This window comes from Genypterus blacodes, unplaced genomic scaffold, assembly GCF_046128005.1.
Source record: "Genypterus blacodes isolate CSIRO-AG114 ecotype Tasmania unplaced genomic scaffold, CSIRO-AGI_Gbla_v1 ptg000021l_1, whole genome shotgun sequence".
Classification (NCBI taxonomy): domain Eukaryota; kingdom Metazoa; phylum Chordata; class Actinopteri; order Ophidiiformes; family Ophidiidae; genus Genypterus; species Genypterus blacodes.
In genome coordinates, this window is record NW_027466834.1 from 10732422 (window position 1) to 10758889 (window position 26468).

The window sequence follows — 26468 nt, forward strand, 5'->3', positions numbered from 1 at the left end:
ATTGAATTTGCAGATTTTGCCCTGGATGGTACAAAATGTTTATAATGTGCATTGCAATTGTTTCTCCCATGCCTGCCAATTCTGGTAGACCCGTACAGTGTGTGTGTGTAAGCGTGTGGGTCCTGTTTAAACCACAGCTCCAACTCTTAGTTCATAATGAGCCTGATTTGTCTGGCTGACTGTGTGCCCGCTGCAGTCTGTGGCACCGTTGCAAAAGCTTTGATTCATTAACTTTGTGAGAAGGTAACTTAACTCTCTAATAAATAAAGCGCAAAATCACTTAAATATGTAAATGTAAGCAACAAAATATACCATTAACTCCTTTTTTTGTCTTCCTTAATTTCCACTAAGCATTTGCAGAAGGCTTACAGTCTGGACAGAGCTACAACAGATTTTTTTTTTATAAATATCCCCAAATCAGCTCCAGATGTTCAGTAATCAGCAGGATCATTAGTCACAGGCAGAAAAAGCTCGGCTGTGCCACTGATGAGGAGACAATTTCCATGTGTGGATGCAAAGTTTATAACACAGTAGCATGGAAACACTTGCAAGGTAAGTTATAGCAGCTCACTGCGGCCAAGGCAGCTTCTACTGCTCCCACATGCAAAAGCAAATCGATTACATCATTTAGAAACATGTGCCTATTAAAGCCCCTGTTATATACAATATGTCTTAATGTCTAAGTGACCATTGTTATTGCTCATTCTTTGCTTTGTTTGTTGACTAATATTGCACACATGCACAATGGAAACACGTGCAATCTGATCCCCTAAATATTGATTTATTAATATTGTAATGTTGAATTATACCCCGTGGAAGAGTAATGGTTTGTCTGTCGCGCGCGCGCGTGTGTGTGCGTGTGTGTGTGCGCGTGTGTGTGTGTGTGTCTCTCTGCTCAGCCCAGCCCGCCCCTCCCTCCCCGTTGCAGGGATCAGACGCTCATTCCTTCAGTCACGCTGCAGCCGCGACGCGCTCAGCTCCATCACGTCCGCTTCTCCCACTTCATCCACTTATTCTCCCCCGCAGACTGTCGTGTTTTCGGGGAGCAGCCTGGGCATCTTTCCTCTGGGTTTGTACTCGAATCTCAATTTCAACCGATGGGTCCTCAGATTGCGTTGCTGTGCTCTCTGCTCGGAGTTCTCTTGGGCCAAGGTAAGTTACTTTTCTGTCACAAACTCTTACACGACTGGCTTCACTTTCAAAGATGCAGAATTATGGGAGCGTTTAGGCGTCAAGGTGCTTTGTTATAAAGCAGAGAATGAAGGTGTCTGATATGTTGGAGGACTTGTTGGGGCATGTGAGTCTGTGGCTTCCAAAGTAGTTCCATTTCCTATGTAATGAAATGAAATATTTCATTACATAATTGACAGCATAATGAGTGACAAACTAGGATGCTGCTTTTTAAATACACTATTATTACTTGCTCAATGTCCTTTAACACCTGAATATCAAAGTTAAGCTATGTAAAGTTAAGTTAAAGTCCCTCTGTTTTATTTAATTCTGTATATCTCATTAATGTAAATCAAAGGTATGAACTTGAGTGTAAAATTAGCTATAAGGAAACTGTTCTGTTCTATGGCTTCTGTACTCGCTGCCCCCCAAGTCAAAGGCCAAGTGTCTTGGTATGCAGCCATATTACAGCAGAACACCAGGCAGCTCACTGGCACAGAGTGCTGGAGACTGCGGGGTGTGATTTATACAGCAGGGTCTGAGGCGTAGGATGGCCCATGTCCAAATGCTTATGGTCCCTAAAGCACACATGGGGCCACTTTCACAGTCAGCAGGGCCACTTACTTCAGCTGCCTCATTTCTAGGGGGTAGGGTCATGGGTCAGAGGAGGGGAACCTTAACTCAGCTATCAGCTGGACATTTGTAAATCTCCTGGAAGTTTTTCTATTTTAAACCTTAAGTACATTAAAGGATGGTGCCTGCAAGTCTGAATGCATTAACATGCAACTGAAAGATTATGCATATGATTGGCAATATGCCTCTTGTTTTAAATAAGGAAAGGCCATGTAGCACAACGAGAATGGATTTTAAATTAGATAGATAAAGATAGAATTCACGTAGTAAAGCTAAAAAATATTTTCTGTAAATGGCACATGAGCCACTTTGCACGCCGAATTCCTGGATAGTTGTTTGAAAGAAGCAGACAGTAAACAAAACAAGAACAAGAATACAGACTATAAACAACACAGAAGCTACAGCTGAAAATCACATAGAAAAACTCCACATAATACTAGGCCATTTGATGAAAACACAAAACACATAACATAGCTAGATAGAAGGATCTGAATGAGGTTAAGAGCTCAGGCACAGAACACTCTGACAGACACGGATCCTGCTGCTGCTGTGATGTGTGGCTCAGGCAGCCTACTCACTCTGGGCGGAGCTCCACCCCTGGACTCATTATGTCTTGTTTACATGAGGCGTCTAGACTCCGGCAAGCCATGTGCTGCTCTGCCAAAGCAGAATGGCCCTCACAACCAGCACCGCCATCCAAGATGGAAATCAGCCGTTCCCAGACAGACAATGCATCACAGAGACAGCTGTGGCAGACTGGAGCTCAGCTGCGCCTGGTTTACTTCTTTTGATAATACAGCTCCGCACAGTTTAACGACATATCTGGTCTTTCACTTGAGGCCTGTAGACAGCGGTGGCGTTGGAAAGACTGTGTGATGACTAGTGGGTTACAGTTCGTTATCAGCAGTGGGGGGAACTTACAAGAAGGGAGCAGTGGGATCAGTTATGTGACCACCTATCCCTGTTAAGTTGGAAGTATGCTGACTCTGTCCCCTGGAGAGATGGATCAAAGTATGTCAGTGGAATCTGGCAAGCATTGGTTCGGTGTGTGTCTATTTTTTGCAAACACAAATGCTCTGCAATCTGTTGTTGGGTGTTTTTGGCAACAATGTGTCAGTTACTGGTAGTACTCAAGACGAAACAGACCAGTGAACACCCAAGAGGAGGAAGAGCTGCTCCTGCTCCACGTGGGGTGTGTTAGGCTGCAGCTCGTACCTAGCAGCTCTTTGCCAGTAATGGAACATGCTGGTGTTACTTACTACAGACAGATAGTGGTATTTAACATGCAGATATCAGGTGTAGAAAGAGAGAGAAGAGAGAGAGAGAAACCTGTGAAACCTTTTTGAAATGCCCTCTGCACTTCATCCAGCTGCTTTTAAAGGTTTATTGGCAGGAGGATTCTGTGATGTGCCAGACTCCCAGAAGTCAGTTGTGAGTCAGCTAATGTGGCTGCCTGGTAATAAACCCTCTGCCCAAGTTGACTCCTTTCTGTCCGGGTTAATCATTGCACGTGTTGCAGCGTATAACAGGTCACAATGTGGTTTTTGTTTTCCTGACTCCTACACTGGAAACTGTTTCACTTCAATTCAGGTGAACTTGCATCGTTCAAGCAAGCCCATACTTGGACTGGAGATGCTTGGAAATTGTTAGGAGACATCTATGTACAAACGTAATCAGTACAACAAATGTTATTGTGATCTGATCTGAAAAGTCTTATCCTGACTGCTTTGATTTAAAGGTTATAATAGAATTCCTCCTACCCCCCCGAGAAGTACGCAGGAAATCTATTATCTGAGGACGACGCATTCGCAATCTTGTCCTCCCTTCCTGATCTAAGGTATTAGCTCTAGTTGCTGACGTACAGAGCCTCTCAAAACAGATGAGCTCAGACGCAGAGTTTTGTTTATTATATTTCGCAATCAATCCTTAAATCCCCAATAATCCAAAGCGTTCAGTGACAAACCAGCGCAGCAACATGTCACATCCCATTACAACAGGTCATCAATATGAATTCCACGACCAGCTCATTCTCTTGTTTTTGTCACGGGGAGCCTTATTTGTTATGAACAATTTGGAGCACCGATCACTGTTTGTGCTCGAGGCAAAATAAAAAAAAAGTTCAAGTAGCTGACCTGCCAAAGCTATTTCACGTTTGGCAGATCACACCAACCGCAGGCGAACGAATGTGCTCGGTGTGATTGTGGCGGCCGATTGTTTACAGAGTCGAGGCATTCCACACTCTCTAATCCACATGAATAAACAGCCGTCACCACGGACTTGGTTGTGTTCCAGTCAAAAAAGTCTCTTTTGTTTCCGCAACAACACATCCATCATTCATTATCTTTGGCAAAAAAAGGCTTACAGGCATTTCAAACACCAGAGAGGTTTTGAAATGTGTTTTTCCATCGTTCTACCAAACATTGGACAGTGAAAGAATTTGACATGGAAGACAACTAAGTTTTTGTTTTAAGGGTTATTTATCCAGATTGGTCTAGAAACGTGTTAATGTGTATGTGTGTATGGAAGAACTCCTACATATGATGTAAGCCTATCTATTTGATTATGACTCCTCCTGGGATATGTTGTCAGTCATGAACAGCCTAAGGCTCTGCGGGTTAAGGGAACTAGTCCCATGTGAGTCTCAAGGTGTATTAACTCATCTTGTGCATGTGTGTGTGTGGGTGTGTTGCGTAAGGATGTAGCAATGCCTCAGTTTTGGGTCCACAGATCTCCTGCAGTGGCTGTAAAAGGACTCCTCTCACTGCACCAATGTAGAAAGTAAAACTTCTCAAAATGCACAATGAATGTTTTTTTCATGTACTGTGTGTTTTTTTTTTTTTTTAACATTGTTAGAAACAGAGCAGATCTCAGTAGAGGACTGCTGTAAGGATGGCCAGAATCACGGCACGAATAATGACGACTGTGCGTCCCTGCGCCTCATCTCTGAGTTCCCCACATGCAGGTAAGCAGGGCTGATTAGCTTTCACCGAGCGTATCGGTAACCTAAAGCTACATAGATATCTGTCAGTAATTGCTGCACCATCTGTCAATCTACAACCTCACATATTCTATCTGCACTAAATAAGCTATCTATTATTCACCCAAAGGGATTTGGACTCTACCACATGTGGGGGATATGTCTGTCGGCCCTTAATATGAAATTGCTTTACCTTCCTCCCATAAATCTCCAACCACAATTATTCTCTTCACGTGAGAGCAAAAAGACACTAATAATGATGGGATAATAACAGCTATGCTGGTAACCCTAGAGGGTGTGTTGTCACAGGTTCAAGGCCCATAAGCCAGGGCGATCTGTTGCCGTGCACACTGATGGCAAACACATTTACCCCTAGCCACCCTAAGTGATCCCTAATTTGTTTAAATTATAGAGTGAGGAGAAGAGAGGAAGGGGCAGAGGTTTTTTGGGGGGTGGGGGTGAAGGGGAATGGGGGTGTATGGGAGGTGGAGCAGGGTGAAGGGGGGATCAGTAAAGGGGCTATTTCAAAACCCAAGAAATACCTCAGAGGTGAATTGCGACATAGAGGGAGAGACGGAGCGAGGCCATAACAGGAAATCTGAGAGATTATTTCAGACACCAAACTAAAAATGAACGAAAGGAAAAGAGGGGAGAAGAAGAGAAAAGGAAAAAAACCGGAGCACGTCTCTGCCCTTAAAAGGTTCTGCAGTAGAAGAAGTGGGCTCCTCGAGGTGAAGAGGAGATCTAGTTTATGTGGAAAGAGATTTCTGGTAAGAGTTGATAAAAAGGCTTGTTGGAACTGGTAAGAAGGGGGAAGAGGAGAATAAAGGGGAAGAGGAGTTACTCTTACTGTTACTCTCTGTCTTGTAAAATAGCCGTAAGATCCAGACCAGACAGAAACAGTCATACTCTTAACTGATTGGACCGCTCCAACAGAGAGTTAATGGAACACAAGACGGTGCTATCTGATTGAACTGAAAGATGAAATATCTGTCCTGCAGGGCACTGAGGTGCTTCCAGACGCTGCTTTGGCTCAGTGATGTATCGTATTCTATTCATCCTCTTGAGATATTTGACTTCTCACTGCGTCTTTCTGCGCTATGTTACACTTATAGCGATGTTTGAAATCAGTCAAATGAAACCAAATCAAAGACATCACCGATTTGATGATCTCAGCCCCGGTTACGTAATCACAACAATCGTGCCAAACTCCAGGTCACAGCATATTGGTCTTAAAGAAGGGGTTTATTTCTCTAATCCTCAGCTATGTTTGCTTAATTCTGGGCCTAAAACAATAACACTGAAGCTTGGAGAGGATGTTGCGCATCTCACTTTGGATCTGGTGATGTCAGTATTGCAAAATGCAAATAAACTTTCATTGCCCTTTCTCTCAATTCTCAACCCACACGTTTTCTTTTGTTGTAATGTGACAACTCTGAGCTTCCCATCCGGCTTAGCCCGAGGCAGATTTTAACAAGCTGCACTTACTGCGGTATAGAGATTATGAATAGAGTTGGGAATAAAACTGCGTCACCTGTGTCTTTCTGGTCCTCTCTCTTGTCGACAGGATAGTGCAGGAGCAGTGCTGCATAACGGTGCTGGAGGATAACATGTGCACCACTGGGATCAACGTGGCCAAAGATCAAGGAGCCTGCGATTCTCTATTCGCCAACACCTGCCAGACCAAAACCACCAAGGTGTGCGTGGTTGTGTGTTTGTGTATGTGTTTGTGTTTGCAGGCTTAAATCACTGCACACAGAAAAGGAAGGAACGAGAGAGGATGACAGGGTGTGTGAGCCAAAGACCTGCCCCTGCTTCATCAATATATATCAATCCATTGGACAGGAAGTTTGGGGGAGGATGATTGATGAGAGGGATGGTGTGTGTGTGCATATGGTTGGATGTGTGTGTGTGTGTGTGTGTGTGTGTGTGCGGTGAGCAGGATGAGGCATGTCACTCCAGGGAGGAGCAGGGCCGTCAGAGAGATTATTAATCGAGCTCAGACTCTAGAATCTTCTTCAGGCTTGTTTCCAAGAGCGTTTCACCCCTTTTTTTTTTTTTGTTCCCCCCCCTGAGCCCAAATATCTCCATTTGCATCACACATGGTAATCAGCAAATCATGAAGACAAGCGCTTGGCACATATTTGGGAAAAAGGGTTCAAACGGGTACATTTCCTGGATAGGATGATAGGATTGTCAGTGGTGCAGCGTGCCTTTACTTGATCTGCTGTGAAGCGGAGGTAGGAAGGTAGCGGCTCGTAAGGTGTTCAGGTTACAGGAATAAGACGAGAGATTTTTAATAAAGGCTGAGTGACATGGAAATATTATAGAGGCGAGAGCTGTGTATGTGTGTGTTCGCGAGTAGATTTCAGCCTTTTACTATAACCTTAACACACAAACCCATCCCCCCACACGCTGCACCTTTCAGCCCCCTCCTCCCCATCCTGACATTATGAGCTCTGCTATAATGATTGATAGTACGCGCCTCAGCTAGACGGCATGATGTCACCTCATTAATGGTTGTCCATCTTACTCACTGACGCACAGACTTTCAAGTTCTGTCCGTCTTTCTGTCTGCATGTTTGTCTGAGGCCCGTCAGCTGGCCGTCTCCTCACTCAGCTTGCTCTTCTGTCTGTGTGGTCGATTGATAACTGCCTGTCTGTCTGTCAGGTCATTCTCTCTTTCCTTATGTGTGCATTGTGTTTCCTTTTATTTTTTACTTTTGCATATAGGCTGTTTAAGTCTTTTTTGTCCTCTAGATGTGCTGTGACTGTTGTCTTCTGGGGAAAGCAGTCCAAGAGCAGGGACTAGCCTGTGACCTCAACCTGTCCATGGGCTACCAGTGTGGCCTGGTGTCGCAGGCCTGCTGTATGGACAACATAGGCAACCAAACCATACCCACCACCGGTGAGACACACTACATGTGGGTACAAAAGTGGAATACAATAGGATACAGCAGCACATCGAATCTTTTCTCAAATGTAAACTACACATATTCCTCTAGCCAAACACAGAACATTTGTTAAATAATGGATGACTATAGATACTTGTAAATTATACTTCGATTTCTAAAGGTTTTTCAATTGGTCCCATTATGCAGCACTTCAGATTTCTTCCAGCTGTGTTGTAAACAGTAAACCCACACTGCCCCCTGCTGGATGGATGCAATCATTGCTGCATTGATAGCACAGTAATGGGTGAATAAAAGTCCAGTGAGACCTCAGGAGTGTTTGCCTGTCTCACTAATCACTAATCCTGTCCCATCCTTCTGCTGCCCACAAATACGGCTTCCACCTGCTGTCTTAATATAATAATAATTATAATTGACAAATGTATTTGATCACACAGTAAAAGTGGCAAACATATATACACTCTTAGCCGCGAGGATACTCTGCTTTTTCTTGTTTTATATCGCCATGAATTGCAAGAGATCAACTGGATGTGACACATAGGATGTTAATATGTGAGTCATGTGAATCAAGATTCTATTCTTGTCTCCCGCTCAGCTTCAAATCAGGGAAATGATACCAATGAGAACGATGGAAATGAGTCATTAAATGATCCATGCAAAGGTATTGTGTAAGAAACACATTTTCTTGCAGATTGTTATATTCTAATCTTGCAAATGCAACCATAAATTATGAATATGATTGTGTTTCTTCTCCTAGAGAATGGGAACTGTGCACATCAGTGTGAGGGCAATGGCACTTGTACTTGCTTCAAAGGCTACAAACTCAAACCAGATGCAAAGAACTGTGAGGGTAAGTGGTCTTTATACCACACACGCACACACACACACGCGTCTTAAATGGCATTTAATGGAATAGTTAGCCTAAGTATGCAAACAAATGAAAAATGAAATGGCGTCTCCATCTCTCTAATATCTAACAATATTCTCCCCTCATCTCCTCTCAGACATAAATGAGTGTCTGTTGGGGGCCAGTAACTGTCAGATGGGACAGCGTTGCATCAACACAGAGGGTTCATTCCGCTGCCAGCGGGAGGCCAGCTGTGGGACCGGCTATGAACTCACCGACAACAACAATTGCAAAGGTCAGACCAGCTGACGCCTACTGGGCAGAGACACAGTCACCAACGTGCCTTGTGTGTTTAAATAGCAATTCCACTGCTTTCTCCTCCAGATATTGATGAATGTGAGGCTGGCATCCATAACTGTGTCCCACAGTTTAAGTGCCAGAACACACAGGGATCATTCCGTTGTATTACGAAGGTGCAGTGTGGTGACGGATTTATCCAGGATGCTCTGGGAAACTGCATGGGTGAGCAGCAATGTGAAAGGCTCTTTCATGACATGTTGGATAGTGCTGTGTTTACTTTTACTACAACCTGAGGTACAAATATTTCTGTCAAATGTTTTTGGTTATTATCTTTGGTCGGTCAGTCATGGATCCAGCTGTGATCCAGTGCAAGATGTCTGGACAGAAACAGGTGAATGATGATGGGATCGGAGGATCATTTTGATGACCCCCTGACCTTTCACGTTCCACCTCTGATAGGTCAAAGTGTCATAAAATAAAGAATAAATTGCAATGTAAATTCACCTAGCACATTCATGTCCCTTAAAGGTGAAACTCAATTGAGGGCACCCCTGTACGTATTGTGTTTTTGTTGACACCCTGCACCCTCAAGGGGTCACTAGCAGGCTTAAAGACCATGAGCACTTTGACCTTACTTCATCTGTCATCAGCATAATTGAACTGGGTACCTTTTACTACCAATATGGTGTTGCGGGAGTGGGTAGATTATTATCAAGATACTAGTTTATTTAGTTAAGACAACAGACATGAATGAAACTTTATCTGCTTTTCCTCTGCCTTTCTTTTATCTCATCTAGCAGATCTACTTTACATGACCCAGAGCGACCTTGTCACGAGTCAATCCTTCCATCTGTGTCTGTTTTACAGATATAAACGAATGTCTCGCTCAGACGGGCCCGTGCCAGCGAGGGCAGGTCTGCCTCAACACGCACGGCTCTTACACCTGCCACCGAAACAGCGTCAACTGCGGCAGAGGATATCATCTCAACAAGGAGGGAACACGCTGCGTAGGTACGTCCTGAAAGGCCGAGCCTACAAAGAAAGCTTCATAACAGTATCATACCTTTCCTCATGGTGTTCTCTGTTGTTTACGCGACCCCACCCACCCAGATATCGACGAGTGTAAGGGGCCTGATCCGGCCTGTAGGGGTCACGGCTGTATCAACCTGGTGGGCTCCTTCCGTTGCGAGTGTGAAGCCGGCTACATGTTCGACAGCATCAGCAGGGTTTGCGAGGGTAAGCGGCTGTTCAAAGTTCACATCTGTTCTGCATGTAGATATTCTGTAATCCTGATGAAAATGTCTGGCTGAGTCGTTCTTCATCATTCATCACTTCATCATCTTTCAGTGGTAAATAGTATTTCATCTCGTGCATTCCAGATATCAATGAGTGCAGGCATTACCCGGGCCGCCTCTGTGGCCACAAGTGTGAGAACACTGTCGGATCCTACAAGTGTAGCTGCACCACAGGCTTCAAGCTCGCCAGTGACGGGAGGAACTGTGATGGTAAGGCACCGACCCAAAAAGCGTCTGTCATCGTCATTGGTGAAGTACGAGTCATCTGTTTAGACTCTGACACTTGATAGTTCACTGCTGTTGTTTGTTCAATCCCACCCTGGTGACGGCCACAGCCAGATCAGGCACAGTGTGGAAATATGGTAATAACGCTGACAGTGTGCAGGGATCCACGCTTGTGAGTGTATAATAGTAAGGGACCACGTTTTTGTGCGTAGATCTGAACGAGTGTGAGAGCAACCCGTGCAGTCAAGAGTGCGCCAACGTGTACGGCTCCTACCAGTGTTACTGTCGTCGTGGATACCAGCTCAGTGACATAGATGGCATGACTTGTGAAGGTAAAATCGATTCATTCTATTCAACCAATGTTTTGACAAAGACCTGTAATTCACTGTTGCTGATTTGGTGATTTATGATATATGTATCCTCTGGTAATTTATAATATAATGTAAATATAATGTTTGTTTCTAGATATCGATGAATGTGCCCTGCCCACCGGCGGTCACATCTGCTCCTATCGCTGTCACAACACCCCCGGAAGCTTCCACTGTACCTGTCCTGTCAGTGGTTACACCTTGGCCTCCAATGGACGCAGCTGCCAGGGTAAGATGTCCATGTGGAGTTATTTAGTAGGAGAAAATGACTGCTCACATTAATCATAAATCCAGTATGAAAGAGCACCGTGAGACAACATTGATATTAAATTCTTCAGAGTTGACACATGGTTGTTGTCAGTTTTGGATCGCTTCAGGTGAAGTTTAATGACGTTTCTGTCTTTTTTATGTGCGCAGACGTTGATGAATGTGTGACAGGAACACACACGTGCGCAGAGAGCCAGAGCTGCTTTAACGTGCAGGGTGGATTCAGATGCCTGTTCTTTGAGTGCCCGGCCAACTATCGACAATCCGGAGAGACGTGAGTGTCGGGGTTTGGTCTCTCTCTTTGCTCACATTAGTCATCAGATAGACCTGTAAGTGACCTACAGTCAAACATATGTCGCCAATATGAGACTTAACGGCTACGTATAAATCACAGAGATGCTGAAAGACACACACACACACACACACACACACACACACACAAACAGTCATGTCCACATAGTGCAGTCAATACGATCACTGCAAGGAGAGCGCTGAGTTCAGCGTTTTGAACTGAACCTTATTCCTGCGTCTGCATGTCAAATATGCTCCATGCTGGAATGACATCAGAAAGTATTGGGCTCTAGCATGTCTTTGTTTTTGTTGTCATGGAACTAGGCAGCTGAATGATTAAATGCACATGGATACAGTACAGAAGACAGTAGAGGCTGTTTATGATCATCTTAGGACACAAGTGACAGAAGTTCTTGCATGATCCCACAGAGGGCATCACGATCCTGCTGTTCACACACAAAGTAGTAGGCTGCTGAGTTTGATGTCCCCCCCCCCACCAGCACCACCACCGCATGCCGTGCACGACAAGTGAAATTTACACCCTGTCTCTCTCTCTCTCTCTCTCTGTCTCTCCCTCTGCCTGTTTTGTTCTGTCTTGTCCTATCCTGCCCCCCCTCTCCTATCCACCCCAACCCCATATCTCTCTCCGCAGTCGATGTGAACGCTTGCTTTGCAATGAGTCTATCGAGTGCCTGCCCATGCCACTGAGAATAACCTACTACTACCTCACCTTCCCCACCAACATCCCCACGCTCACCAACATCTTCCGCATGGGCCCGTCCCACACCGTGCACGGCGATGACATCCACGTTGACATCACCGCCGGTAATGAGGAAGGTTTCTTCAAGGCGGAGAGGGTGGCCACTGGCGGGGTGATGTCCGTGGCAAAGCTCATCGCCAAGCCGCAGGACTTTGAACTGTCCGTGGAGCTGAAGCTGCGCCGATATGGCACACTGAGCAGCTACCTGGCTAAAGTACTGGTGTTTGTTACCCAGGAAGAGCCCAGAGTACCTTATAGTCCCTTCTTAGCATAAACTCAAGGGTTTATATGTACTGTAGGTTACTTCAGATACACTAAATGGAATGTACGTTGACAGTCACACACAGCGCTGAAAGATCTATTGTGTTGTTTATGATGACATGACAGAATGACGGACACGAGACAAAGGCTAACACATCCTTTTTAAAGTAATAGCAATATGATAAACATACAATCAGAAGAGAAAAAGCACATATTTTAGCATAACATTTTTACATTATCCACTTTTTAATGCATAATGATATTGGTCATATTTAGAAATATACATTAGGTCCAGTTGAATGTTTCTTATCTTCTAAGTAATAGAGCATCCTGATAACCACTAGGTGGTGTTCTAGGTCAGGGTAAATCAGGAAATGGTGACAACCCGAGTCTGCCTGTGACTGACTGACTGACTGACTGTAATTTGATGCTCATTGCATGATAAAATCTGACATTTTGTAGTATTTTATGGTTTATGTATTGGATGAACAGTTTTCTATTAAATCTGAAATAGAAATAACATATGTTCAAGTCAAATCCAGTTCTTGCTAATACTGCATTGTGGGGTTTTAATCTAATTCAGCAAAAGGGAGCAGCTGGAATGTGAGGTTATATCACAGAGGGACGCATGAAGACTTCCTCACATAGCTTCATATTACTGTTGTTGTTATGAGAAATCTCCTATATTTGTACTGGAGGTTTCTAGTAAAGCTCATATTTACAGTAAAAGGCGCAATCCGTCATCCAATTTGCGGGATTACAACCTGCTTTCTCTCCAAAACTGATTGACACGACATTTTATACAAAAAATAATACCAGACAACATGTAAATCTATTGCGCAACGGCCCTACAGTGTATTACTTCTGTGGTTAAATATTCCAGAATGGGCCTTTAATTGCATTGTTCTACAAGCTGCATACCGGCTTCCCAAACGTCTGCTACCTTGTACCGCAAATACATCTTTCTGTGGCAGCTGTTTTCATACACTTCTCTTTGGCTACGATTTCATCTCAGGCTTAATGTGAAATGCACAGATTTCCACTGCGTACTGCGGGTGTAAAACCCCAAAGCAGACAGATAATCCAAATGATGGCTGAGTAAGTGACATGAGATGGGATGCAGTGGCACAGGAGAGGGAAATGTGCACCAGCAGGATAGAGTATAAATAGTTTGACGTGCTGTGAGGCTGCTGCCCGGGACTGTGGCTTATAATAACTGTAAATTCAGATGTCCTAGGTTCCTCCTGTCCTGAGCTGTCAGGCCAGTAAGGATGCACTTGGTCCCTAGTGAGGATATCCTTAAAATAAGAACATAGTGGTGTGCAGGAGTTTTTTTTCCTCCCCTGTGACATTGAGTTATGGGGCTCTGGGCTCTGGCCGGTGGTCTGAACAATTTGTGGTACAGCAACATCACCGCGCACAGAATGAATGATGCCCTGCAGTGTTTGTGTTGGGGCGTTATCAATGTGCCGACTATAAATAATAATTACCAAAAAAATAAAAGGCCCTACGCTTGACCATAAGACTTTCATCCAAAAAGTCTGTTTTTCTTTCTGGGCTGAAAGTATTGGGGTTTTTCTCCTGGGCTTGAGCCACCGAGGCATGGAGAGATGAGAAGATGTGTGCATGTATGCATGCGTGTACGTGCACACTTTCACACGCGTACACACTCACAAAGACACCCGCATGCACACATACACACTTGTACAGTATATAAACGCATTAACGCACACACACACACACTGTAATTAGCTCCACTTGTTACAACTTGGAAGTGCCCGTCTGTGTCTGAGGGGGCAGTTCACTCTGGGTCATTATCTTCTCGTAAATTTACTGTCTAACCCAACGGTGCTTTCACCTCATCCTCTAGAGCCACGCTTGGGTCTTTCTGCAGCTCGGGCCGTGGTATTATAAACTAGGAGAACATTTTGTGGGTTTGGCCTGGGCCAAAGCAAAACTTGGACCCACCCGCTAATTGCTAATTACAAGCCCCTACCCAGTGGTGGCTTGACTTTTTGTCAGGGGCTTCTCTCCTCGCTCTTCATGAAAGAAGCCCTGCAACCCAAGCCGGGCCGGGGCTTTGAGCTTCGGCGTATGGGTCCCCTGAGGAACACCAGAGATCCATGGCCCATGACTCACAATGTGGCTATAAGGCTGCCATGCACATTAACTGGACTTATACATGGCAACCCGGCTGTTTTCATAACCTAGTGTAACCCTACAGATACTAACTCGCCTCCTTTGTAAAAACCGCATTTGTATTATGCATCATGGATGCAAAATGAAGGCTTTTGTTCTCAGATGAGAGTTCCCTGTCATTTCCAAAAGATGAACTTTGATTGATGAGGTTGTTAATCTCTCAAAGTCACATGAGCCAGACAGGTAGTGAATAGTGTTACTTCAGGTGGCGTTAGCTTTAGGAGCCAGTGGAGGCCCTCCGCTCCCTCCGACCTGTCACTGATTAGGCTGTGGAATAAACAAAGCCCTAAATAATAGGATGAGAGCTGCCCGGGGGAGAGGCTGGGGAGTTGTCTAGTCATGTTGCTTACAATTTAGGAGTCTTTTAGAACACTCCCTTGCCCCATAAATCCTCCTCAAGAGATTATCTGATGTGAAGCTGGGGATGTTCAGCAAATCCAAATATTTTCCTGAGCAGGTTGTGGATCATTCTCTGTGAGTGTTGTAATTCATTTCCCACACAGCTTGAAATAGTGCATCAGAAAAGCATCAATGGCATTGCGAGTCTCCACAAGCTACAAAGTTTGGCTCCGGTATGAAGCTGGTTTATTATTCCTACAAACCACATAGAAGTTGATTGTTTTTGATGCTGACTGCCATATTCAGAACCTTTGCTGTCTTATCCAGATATTGTTTGTATAGTGGCCATATGAGTGGTCCCACTGTGTTCTTGATTACGCAGTGGGCTGCTCCCAAGGATGCCCTGTTATTGTGAGCTTACGAAACCAAAGGCGGTTGGCTCTGAAGTCTTTATATAGGCTTTACCTAAAGGTCAGAGGACGTATGTGTTTGTGTTTTTGTCTGTCTGTCTGTCCTCTCCTGCAGATTGGCAGGAGTGGAGCGTACCGACACCATTCGCTGCGTAAAGTCCTGTCCGGCCAACGACGTCTCCTGCGTTAGGGACCCTGTCCACTCGGTGTCGCACACCGTCATCTCCTTGCCAACCTTCAGGGAGTTCACAAAGCCAGAGGGTAGGTACATCTCCGTCTACTCTTACACACAGAATGACCACATGCAGCCAAAGGGACAAAAATGGAAACATAAAAAAAGCAAACTTTGTGGAAAGAAAGCTCTTAAAAAATGATAAGACAAAACTGTGCGTATTGCTTTACCCTTTAAATCTTCCCTCATCCACAAAGAGCCTTTACAGCAGCGTTCATTTGTGACAGAATGTTAAGTTGAAATCTGTGGAAACTATGAATTTGAAGACAGCATGATAACTTGTGGTTTTTTAGTGTCAATGTGGTCCTCAGGCCTTTTTTTCCTTCTCTCCCTGGCTGTACATTATCATCTCTTAATCTCTCTGGTCCCATCAAATGCATTTCCCTGCAGCTGTCAGCATCCATATGACTACCTCTGACCCCAAATTAGCTATTCCATGATGTTCTCCATGCAGCCTAGGCTTGGCTGGCCCACACCAGAGAGTAAGTGCCATGCTGGTTGGATATGAGTAACCACTGTAATCACTTGCAGACAGTGACAGCTGACAAGCATCTATTGGCCAGCGTGCATGCATGTTTCAGACACACTCATGCTCAGCGTTATGGGGAGTTAAGCTCGTGTCATTTCTCATAAACTCCAGATTCGGGGTGTAAAGGACTCAAGAACCTTTAACTGAACAACAGCATTGCAAAGCGTCAACCTTGCTGTGACCCTCTCATTGTACAATAAACACAGACCGTTCTGTCTCCCATTTTATTGTCTTTGTCTTCGGCAGAAATAAAAGCAGACTTGGCACAGGATTGGCGGCTCAATCCCAAAGTGATTATGAGGATTTAGGCTCCGAAAGCTTTTTTGTGTCTAATTGTTATCTTCCAACAGAGATGGTTTTCCTGAGAACCACGGTGTCGGCTTATGGATCCTATCAGTTTGGCAGCTACGATGTCAAGTTTAACATCCTGGAGGGCAACGTGGAGAATGCCTTTGACATCATCAAGCGGGTTGAGAATGGAATGTATGTGGGTGAGTAAAGGGATTTTGCTTCGCTTTGTGAGCTGTAAAGTCTGGGTAGACTGGATGAACCAACCAAGTGCAGACGTGACAATAGCAGCTTACCGTGCAGCCTCAACTCCGTACCACCCCGCAGCCCCCGTGACTGGAAACTACATTTGCTCTTCGACGACGGAGTCGGCTTTCTGACCTAATTCCTCATTTTGAAAGGAGTCCTTTTTTAACAAACCAAACGCACATGAGTCTATGTAAGTGTGCTCGGCGGAGGACAAAGAAAGGGCATTTCACAACCCAAAAATCTTTCATAGAGAAGTACTGAATCTCTTGACTTAAGTATATCCGACACAGCCTGTAATGATCTTTGCAGTGTGGTGGCATCATGTAGCTGTCATCGTCTTCATGGGGGCCCTTGGTGTTTGTGTCCTTGGAGAGTTTTGTCCTTTGAGTGGCTCTTTGAGACAGACAAAGGACTGTTTCTGTCTAACTAAATATTTGGCATCACTTTTCACAGTCTTGAGGGTAAACAAAGTACCATTTAATTCACTTATCCACGGTTATGCTTCTCCCAAGCAAATCATTACTTTCCGCTATTAGTTATGGTGGTCAGAATGCAAAGGAATCGAATGAATAAAACTCTACGACATGTATTCACAAGCACATTACTTGCATGATTGATCACAGTTGACAAGCAGTTCATCATAACTACCTGACATGTGTCTGACTGCCAGCATGCAAAAAAAAAGAAGAGTCTTTATACTTCTTCAGTTAGGAGCAGTAGATACCAACTGCAGCGGTGTGTAACAACAACATATGTTTGGGTTGTATCCATTCCCATCCTTTAGTCTGGTGGTGACCCAAGGCTGCTGCACGTCTGTGGGAGAGCTGAACTGAGCCTTGGCCCCAGAAGGATGAGGGTGCCGTGAGCCCGAGGATGACACATTGTTGGGCCTGTCGGGGTTGTTTTTGTTTTGGTTTTGTGCTAAGATGCAGGCAGGGTGGTAGCAGAATGTCTTCTTCCCTCGCCGAAGAGAGAAGGGGACGGCCTGTTAGTACGCACATCTGTCTTAAAGGGAATGGAAGGGCGGGGGAGACAAGAAAACAGTGTGAAAGGAGTGAGAGTGCGTGACTGTCACTGGTTGAAGCAGGGATCGTAGACGCACGCGAGTGTCCCGCTTCCAAACGGATCTGCCTGCATTCAATCAAAGTCATACAAGCACTAGGGGAGATTTGCTTAAACCTGCATGAACGTTTCTCATTCATAATTTTAATAATAAGCTGTAAACTGTGGCGTGAAAAGGGTTAAAAATCTCAGCTTGTTTTGGTTGGAAAGGCAGGAGAGTGAATATTAGATTTTAATGCATCAGTTTGACACAAATGCAATGGATTATAATGTGATATGTGAACTGGCTGCTAATTTTGCAAATATGTTAAAGTTCTGCTACCCAACGATTCATTCCTGCTGCTTCATTGCCGGAACAGTAATAGTTATTATGCACTGAATGGTTGCTGTTGGAAAGTGTGATGGCATAATTCTGCATGTGTGAGAGAGGAATGTGCATTAAGTCTTATTATTTCAATATATTGTAATACTGTGTGTGTGCGTGCGTGTGTGTAAAGAGGAATTAGATCCAATTCCCTGTTTACAGCAGTGTTCATTGGCAGAAACAAGAATGTCTCTGTGTGTGTGTTAGTGGAGAAAGCATACAATTACAGAACGACAAAGTGAGAGACTAAGATTCGGTGAGAGAGAAAATATGTGCAGAAGTAATCTTGCGCGCTTTGCTTCATGTGGTTGAATGTATTGTTCCATTTCCCCACACTAGGCCTCTGTGTCTCGCCGAGCATTAGAGTACTTAAACTGACGACCACATGAAAGGCGTGTTTGTGAGGAGCCACTTCTCTCCCAAACCCATTGGATGCTTATTGGATGCAGCTCTTGCATGTTAGCACCAGTCGCCCGTCATATCCGAACTGAGGCGCTTGCATGCTGGAGCCTTTGGTCGCCGACCGAGTGCTGCTCCTCTCACCATGAGCTGGCGTCCATGGTGTGATGAAGGCCCTCTTGGTTTTTTATTTCGTGGCTTGTGCTGCTGGTGCTGCGTTGGCCCACAGTTACTCTTGTTGCATAACCATTGTATGAGGCGAGCTGACGTGTCACTTCAGGAAGTTTAGTTTCCAGTATCTCCAGTGGATCCAACAGTGGTATTACAGTTTGGTGGGATGTGAAGAGCTGCAGACTTTGTGGCTCCATAAAAAGAACAAGTGCGTGAACTCAAACAAACTCCGGCCTTCATTTTGGCCTCTTTTCGTGTTGTTGAAATCGTCAGACGCTGGAAGAATCATCACTGGTTTCTTAAATAGGTTAAAGTGGCTGATGGACTTCTCTGTTCTGCTCACTTACTCCCGCACCCGTCAGCTGCACTCTTAGTCACACAGTGGAGGCGCACACACACACACACACACACACACACACACACACACACACACACACACACACACACACACACACACACACACACAGGCTAACGGCACACCACACAGTGCAAGAACTACACCGCTCTTTCCTAGTTTCAGATCATCCATCATTGGCTTTCCCAGCACAATCACATCTGGATGACAACCCTGACAGCTTGAGGCATCTGTGCAAACACAGCCTCCCCCACATCATTTGGAAAACATGATCAGAACCAATCAAACACGTCTCCATTCCCATGACAACCGCAGCACAGCACAGCCGTGACCACACAAAATCCCTTCAGGTAGTCAGAAGTGATACCGCTGTATGTCACCGTCACAACAAAGACAGCATTTCTGACGCATCATACACACATTTTGGAAAGCAAAACAGTGGAGGAATGCATTACTCATAATGTTTGAATAGGGCTGATAATGGAATGATTGATTTTGGCAGTCAGCAGGTGGATGTATGAGTCCTCCCTTTGAAAACACTGGAAACAGGGGGTATGCCTGTGTGATTTCCTGCTACATAATGGCTGATAGTCGGTCTCTCTCTCTCTAGCTGATATCACACTGCTGGTTCCCATGTTTCATATTCGCCCCGGTGACACTCATCCTTCTGGGGATCAATGTTGTCTTTGACTCGACTCCCAGTGAGGGTTTTATGTTCGTGCGTCCTAGGGAGGTTCGCTAAGAGAAACCGTTTCTCTCAGTTTTGTTTTCTTTAAATCTCCCAGTTTGTCAAAAGAGCTGTCAAATCTCCAATCTAGTCTCTATAGAACCAGAACTATGAAAATTATTGGATTAATGCTGACATCACTATGCATAAATCTAGTGTAAAATAAATAATATAGTATGTAAAGGACTCCTCTTCATGAGTAATTGTTTATTATGTCATAGTTGACTGTATGCACATTGTTAATACAGTATTTCTCTGTATTCATTCTGTAGTCATTTTCAGGTGGAAAAATGGAAAGTTGAATTCTTAGAAAGTTGTTGTGCTGTTCCGTTTATTTGAATGGGACAGAAACACACGATCCTCTTCATGAATCATTCTGAATAGTTCTGGAGTGACCGCAGCTCTGAGAAGCCGCAGCTAAATTTCATCCATTTTTGTAATGCAGGTAGAAATATTCCTCCTATCCTGCGGTGGGAATAAATACCTTTTTCGCGATGTCACTGGCACACTACTGAGAGCCGCTGAGGCTGACAGTGAGATGAATGACGGAGGAAGTGGACAGTTTGTCTCTAAGCAGGTAGTCCCTAGGCCGCTGGGCGCAGCCTTCCACAGTGGCTGGTGGAATGTGGGCCTACTGTGTGAGACATGACTACTTCAGAGCCAGTGCAGCTTGTGGCTCTGGCTTGTGGCTGCGTTGGTTGAGGAGTGAGGACAGCACTGGAGATAAGCAGACAACTCCTCCTAAAGTTTGAGCGGCCGTCATTTGGATGAATCATGACATGGCAGCAGCAGGCCGGTCGGAGCGCGCCAAGCCCAGAAAGAATCGTAGTCTGCTCCACCAGAGATTAGTATGGCTAATCAAAACAGGGTCTTCTCCACCCAGCAACCCCGCGCTCGCATACACACAACGCCTCCCTGGGGTGGTCCTGTACCGACAACGTGCTGATGGAGAGATAGTGATGCAGTTATGTCATTCTTGCACACACTCAGACATAATAATGTACACCTACCATAAAACAAAGACATCAGCATGTACATACACAGTACATATTACTTGCAATAAAGCTGTCTTCATAATTCATCAGATGTACTTTACCTCCCTTGGTTTGGTCATCATCGCTCCTTCCTCTCTGGCACTGTGATTTTCAGAATTTATCTTTGTTTAGCTAATCACTTATAATTCCTTAAATGAATGGTGTTTTTTAACCATCTGTTTAGAGTTAGTGGCCAGAACAGATAGGAAGAGAACGGATAGCAAGATGCAGAATGCGGTCGCTAAGCTAGAATGCAAAGACAGTAAATTAAAATCACATATCATCTCTCTTTAAGTCTTTATTGTCAATTCTATTTGAGTTCCTTAGTTGTGGGTCTCAGATCTGAAAGGTCACTTGGTAACATAGTGCAGTGGTTGCGGTAAAGATAATGGTGTACGTTATGTCATCTCAGCTGCTTCAGCCCACAACTGCTAAAACAGCAAATCCAAGAAAAGAACCAACCGTTTCCCTGAGGCTACTTTTTTTCAGTGATGTCACAAAAGAGTGAGTGACACCGTCCAACACTGACCCACGGGCCATTTGACAGATCTGTAACTATGACTCACTGTTAATTGACCTTAAAATATCAAGCCACACAAGCTTGGCCTCTCAGAGCAGGGGTGCACAGGGATCCCGCCCCTCTTTGGAGTGGTCACAGTATTGTTTGGACAGCCTGACCTGACTGGACAACCAGACCAACCACTCGGTCCCTTTTAAGATCTTGTCCCTAAAGGAAACCTGTGCACTTATTTTTTTATGTATAGAGCGAATAGTTCTGTTAATCCATGCCATCAAAGTGAATTAAGACGTGTTGAGTACTCTGCTATGATGTGACAGTATTAAAGTAACTATTAGAAAAGAAGCATTCTTTTTAACTAAAGGTCTTCAGCTTCATAGCACTGATGTGGTTAGGTACACAACATCGCAACATCATAGTTTTTAGCCTTAATATTGGTAAAGAATGCACAGCAGTACACACTCTTGGTCTACCGGATCTTTGTACACCACCTGGCCTCTCTCCAATGGTTTCACTGCAGTGAGCATGCATAGCACCACAACCAGCGTGTCATTATACAATACTGTGGTGAGGCCAATGCATACTTTTCATTTGTCTCTGGTGTTAAACCCGTTCATTTTGGATTTTGTCATACACTTCCTCGCTGAGTTGTAGAAACCAGAAAACCCCGAAATTGTACTGTTTACATGTAACCCTTCAATATTGCAGCCCTCATAGCCATGGAGGATGACAAATGCCTTCTGGCATTTGCTTCATTTTGTTTTGTGGCAGTGTCTCCTCTACTAGCATGCATTTACTTAAAGCTATTTTCTACTTAAGGGGCTATTTTATGGTGTGGAAGAATGTTTTGTCGAACAGACAGATTGCACAGCTGTTTGTTTGATGTTGGCTGTTCAAGGCAGCCGGGTCACCTTTTAACCCTGTGCGAGATGGAAAGACACATTTTGGGAAAACCACAAACCTTTCCAGGACAGTTGTGTCTTCACTCAGAATACTTCAGGCAACAGACGATATGGCCTTGCAACCCAGTCGCAAACCAAATTGTCAACATTAAGGTTTTTATAAACACTGCAATGTTTATTTATACAAATCTCAGGTAATGGTAGTGCGGTGGCCAATCAAAGGCAACCTGTTATGTGGCTGTTGGCTTTTGGCTCACTGCCTATTTGAAATGTTAAAGATGAGTATGTGGTTGTGGTTTCACCTCAGGTTCACTGTGTGGGTATGTTGAGGCCCAGCTGTTAGCTGATGCTTCCCCCCTCACTGAGGATACCGCTGTGCTTTTTATGGGAAGCTTACAGGAAGGATGGAGTCACCATGTTAGGATTTCATAGAGGCCTTTGAAGGGTCAGATACACTGGCTAAGCTCCATTTTGTAGAACTGCACGCAGGAGCACACATAGGAATAGCGAAATTACCCTTTTCCCACCCTCAAGGCTGCATAAATCAAGTGAAACAAAGGTTAGCCGTCAGAAAAACCACGTGTTTAGACAAAGAGCTGTTTCAGACTATGGTACTAATCACCAAGGTAAGGGGGAAACATCATATAGGGTACAGATACACTCTACTATGTTCTAATTGCAGCTCCAACTCGGCTCAGATTTGGAGGCACAATATCAAAATGAGGGGGGATTGTCAGGTGGTCCAGACGAGTACAATGTGCTTGCGATTTGAATGCTCCTTGTTTAATTCCAATGGTTGTCTTTGGTTACATCTCCTTCCCAACTCTCCATCTCTGTCTCTCTCTCTTTTTCCACATTTCCTGTCTCTCTCCACCACATGTGTCAAATCATGTACCATGGAAGGCGAGAAGCGGCCGAATCCTCGTCCCCCATTTGGTTCTGCTCTCCTCGTCTGCTAGTTCGACTACAAAATTTACACAAGATGAAACCATCCTATGTCACGCTAAAAGGCTAAAAGCACATTCCTCTACTTAACATGCCTTTAATAAATATTCAAGTTAGATGTGGTCGAACTCATGCGTGTTTGTTGGCGGTTTCAACAGCTGATGACTCCAATCTAACTGGTCTCTGTTTTTGCAATTTATTTATGAAGTACGATGGTTTCCTTGTTTTTTATCGAAACAATCTGCTAAGGATTTGCAGCGCAAAAACCTACCCTCAGTTGACCCTGATTATGGATAAGAATGAGTCTCCATTGGATTTGGGTCATTCCATCTCAAACCATCGGTCTATTCTCAATGAAAGACGCTGAGCTGAAACCCATCCGTGTTCGCGGTGGTGCGTATTGTGCTTATAATGATATTTTATTGTGCTCATCTCCATTTTGTGCTTGCTGAACCCAGCTCTGAACCCTTTGAACTGATTTAGTTAAAGCACACGGACCGATGGTGAACCTTCTGAACTCGCTCAGGGAACAAGTTTTGCTTGGATAAATCCTCGGAAGGCCCATCTCCCCTTCGCTCTGTTAGGTTTGGATACCACTGGAAGGGCTGAAATGCATGTCAACTTAATTGGCTGACGTCTGAAAATAATTTTTTAGACTCAAGATTTAGTCTTTTTTTCCATGTTAGTTATTTTTTCTGTAGTTGAGGCAAAGGTTAGGCCTTTCTGATGGCACTGACGTTTTGGAAACAATAAAATCTCCGTCTTGCTACCCTCCGTCTAGTGTCACTACGCAACAGAGTCCCAAAACACCAAAACAAGGGGGCAACCATGGTAGGAATGGGCCCCGTTCCACTCTCTTCCAAGTGCTTATCGATGGAATCTTCTGGAATATTTTGTGTGCCCACAGATCCCGAGTCGAAGGAGAAGGAAGAGAGAACAAGAGAATGTGACAGAGAGAGAGAGAGAGAGAGAGAGAGAGAGAGAGAGAGAGAGAGAGAGAGTGTAGTTAAACTCCTATAGCTTGCCCCTCCCAGAGTTAAAGATGGATTCCTGGAGGAATGCCTCCATGGCTGTATCGCGTGACTGCGACTGCTCCCCTCTGTCAAACACATGGGACTCATTTACCCTTGTGGGCCACAGAGATGGTGCCACAAACACCAGGCCCCCTCAGGAAGGGAAGAGAGGGGAGGAAGAGAAGGAGGAGAGTAAGTTGGGGGATCTACCATCACACAAAGCCAGTGGCCCAAGGGAGGCAGAGACTGGAGTGTAATGGATCAGCACCCTTTACCCTGTAGCAAATGTGGCCAAATTGGTTTAACTATACCCAAAGTAACATTCAGAGAAACCTCATGGCACAGATGGAACAAGGCATTTTAAAGCAAGTTGGATTAAAATCTTAACTCTTCTTTGGTTTTCAAAGACTTGACTCAGCTTTATATCGAGTACTTGAGCAGTGAACACTTAAAAAAGGAGAAAATAAGAGGGAGGGAAAAACAGAATGGTAGTAGGTGTGACAGTAGAATAGTGTGGTGATTGTGCTGCCTGGCTGCACTCCGGCGATGGCTGTTCAAACAGGACAGAGCTAAAATGTCACCAGTCCTCAGCAGAGAAAAGGCCTGCTGACAGCCTGTATAAACACTGGCTTCCCCCCCACTGGAATCGCATGTTCACTTTAAAAAGAGCACCCAATGAATTCCATGGGCATTCGGTAATACTTAGGGTCTTTGTTGTGGTTTGTTTATTTTCCCACTGTTTTACCATGATAGAGAGTGTTACTTGTCCATGAGGAGAGGGTGGAGGGAGAAAGGGAGGGAAGCAGGGAGGAATTACATCTGATTGTCATGGACAGTCCTAACAGAAGCCATTCCGTAGAGACTAAAGCGTCAGACATTGAGTTAGATTGTCAACACTACCGTCTGATGCCATTATACGCCTTAAGATGTGACAGGAGTGTGTGGTGCGTTATGGCCAGTTTGTGAAACCAGTGTCTTGAAACAGGACTGCTGCAGTTTTGTGGATGATTTCTCTAAGTAAATCTTGGAAACACTCTTAAACCTGAAATATAGACTGAAGCAATACGAGCTGGTCTGCTGTTACACCAAAGCCTGTGATCAATCAGGTTCTTTCTTTTTTACATATTTTGATAGCTCACTGGCGTACATCTTTGCTTGGTCAGTACACCAGCTCTTAACTCCGTAATTCTGACCACATTACATAGCGGAATATTTAGCCACTCATTTTTTAGCTGCGATTGCAGAAACTGCTTGTCAGTACATATAAAGGTTTATCTGTGGAGCCCCAAACTGCCTTTTTATTAATATGCAATGGTCCATGAAGACAAGAAGATAAAGCAAGAGAGAGGAAACTGGAATCAGCACAATACAGGCTGGCACTTTCCTGAAACAAGGATGTATCTAAATGTTATTTTCAAAATTGGTCTAACCTCCATTCGGGTCCAGTTAGCCTTATTTTGATATTGGCGTTGTAGATGTCAAAATATTTGGAGTCAACGGTTTAATTGTGTCTAAGGCTGCAAAATCTGCTTGTGAATTGAGGCTGCACATTTTAGCACATTCATGTTCTCTAATGAAAGATGGGACTTGTTCTGCAGGATGTATTATGTTGTTATATCTTTCCATCATGGTCATTGGTTTTTCTTTGTCTCCTCTAGGTGTGGTTCGCCAGGTGAAGCCTCTGATTGGTCCATTGAATATTCTGTTGAAATTGGCCATTATCAACCTCACGACCCAGGGGGTCTCCCACCAGAACATCATAAATGTTCATGTCTTTGTCTCTGAGTTTTGGTTCTGAGAGGTGGATGCCAAATTGGTATGTCTTAACAAATTGCATTCTTTATAAAGGGAAGTGCCAATGCAAATGTGTTTGAAAGGAGTTAGTTGTGCATGTATTCATTGGTTATATAAGATCAATGCAAATGCCTATGTAGGTCTTTTAATGTAATGTTTGTTGATTACTTTTGACTATTTCTGAGATGACAGACCTCTAGCTGTTTCTAATGAGAGCACTATAATATGTTTAGATGACAAGCTCAGTCTCAGGTGCACTCCTGTTCTACATCTGACATTACTGAGCTACGTAAGAAGAAGCTGCAAAGCTATATATAGTCTACAGAAAAAGGTGAAATAAGAAAGTGCATGCATTTAGAGAGGCCATTCAAGCATATAATGGCAACACTATTTTCGGCTTTATAAACCTTTTTGGTGACATTCACTTTCCTTTCTTATGTCGGCATCAAATAAGGTATTTTTGCTATGAAATAAACACTATTTTTACTTACAAAGCTTGTAAGTTGTCATTGGGAAAGTGGGACAACATTTTGAGGCACTGTCTAAAATGGATTGTTTTCACAGAGTGTGCACAGTGGCGCTGTAACCTTCTCCTTTAAACGTTTACATACTTTTTGAGTTAATTTAAAAGCA

The 26468-nt window shown here is 44.2% G+C and overlaps 1 protein-coding gene across 2 annotated transcripts; it reads left to right on the forward strand.

Annotated features, from left to right (window-relative positions):
- The first annotated feature begins 939 nt into the window (after positions 1 to 939).
- Positions 940 to 26321, forward strand: fbln1 (fibulin 1). 2 transcript variants are annotated; one of them, XM_076142439.1, is made up of 17 exons: positions 940 to 1152; positions 4657 to 4765; positions 6348 to 6477; positions 7541 to 7688; positions 8288 to 8353; positions 8450 to 8542; positions 8697 to 8834; positions 8924 to 9061; positions 9707 to 9850; positions 9950 to 10075; positions 10219 to 10344; positions 10572 to 10691; positions 10825 to 10956; positions 11145 to 11268; positions 15370 to 15515; positions 16366 to 16506; positions 25700 to 26321. In XM_076142439.1, the coding sequence occupies exons 1-17, from the start codon at positions 1098 to 1100 to the stop codon at positions 25837 to 25839; spliced, it is 2076 nt and encodes a 691-aa protein (XP_075998554.1). In that variant the 5' UTR covers positions 940 to 1097; the 3' UTR covers positions 25840 to 26321. The 2 variants fall into 2 exon arrangements, with proteins under 2 accessions (XP_075998554.1, XP_075998555.1); XM_076142440.1 differs by lacking the exons at positions 15370 to 15515; positions 16366 to 16506; positions 25700 to 26321 and adding an exon at positions 11938 to 12828.
- Positions 26322 to 26468: the final 147 nt, after the last annotated feature.

Bases quoted from the DNA above. Each gene is read 5' to 3' on its own strand.
- fbln1 (XM_076142439.1), top strand. From the start codon at position 1,098: ATGGGTCCTCAGATTGCGTTGCTGTGCTCTCTGCTCGGAGTTCTCTTG. The intron at 1,153-4,656 runs GTAAGTTACTTT...TAACATTGTTAG, and splicing joins CGGAGTTCTCTTGGGCCAAG to AAACAGAGCAGATCTCAGTA. The intron at 10,692-10,824 runs GTAAAATCGATT...GTTTGTTTCTAG, and splicing joins AGATGGCATGACTTGTGAAG to ATATCGATGAATGTGCCCTG.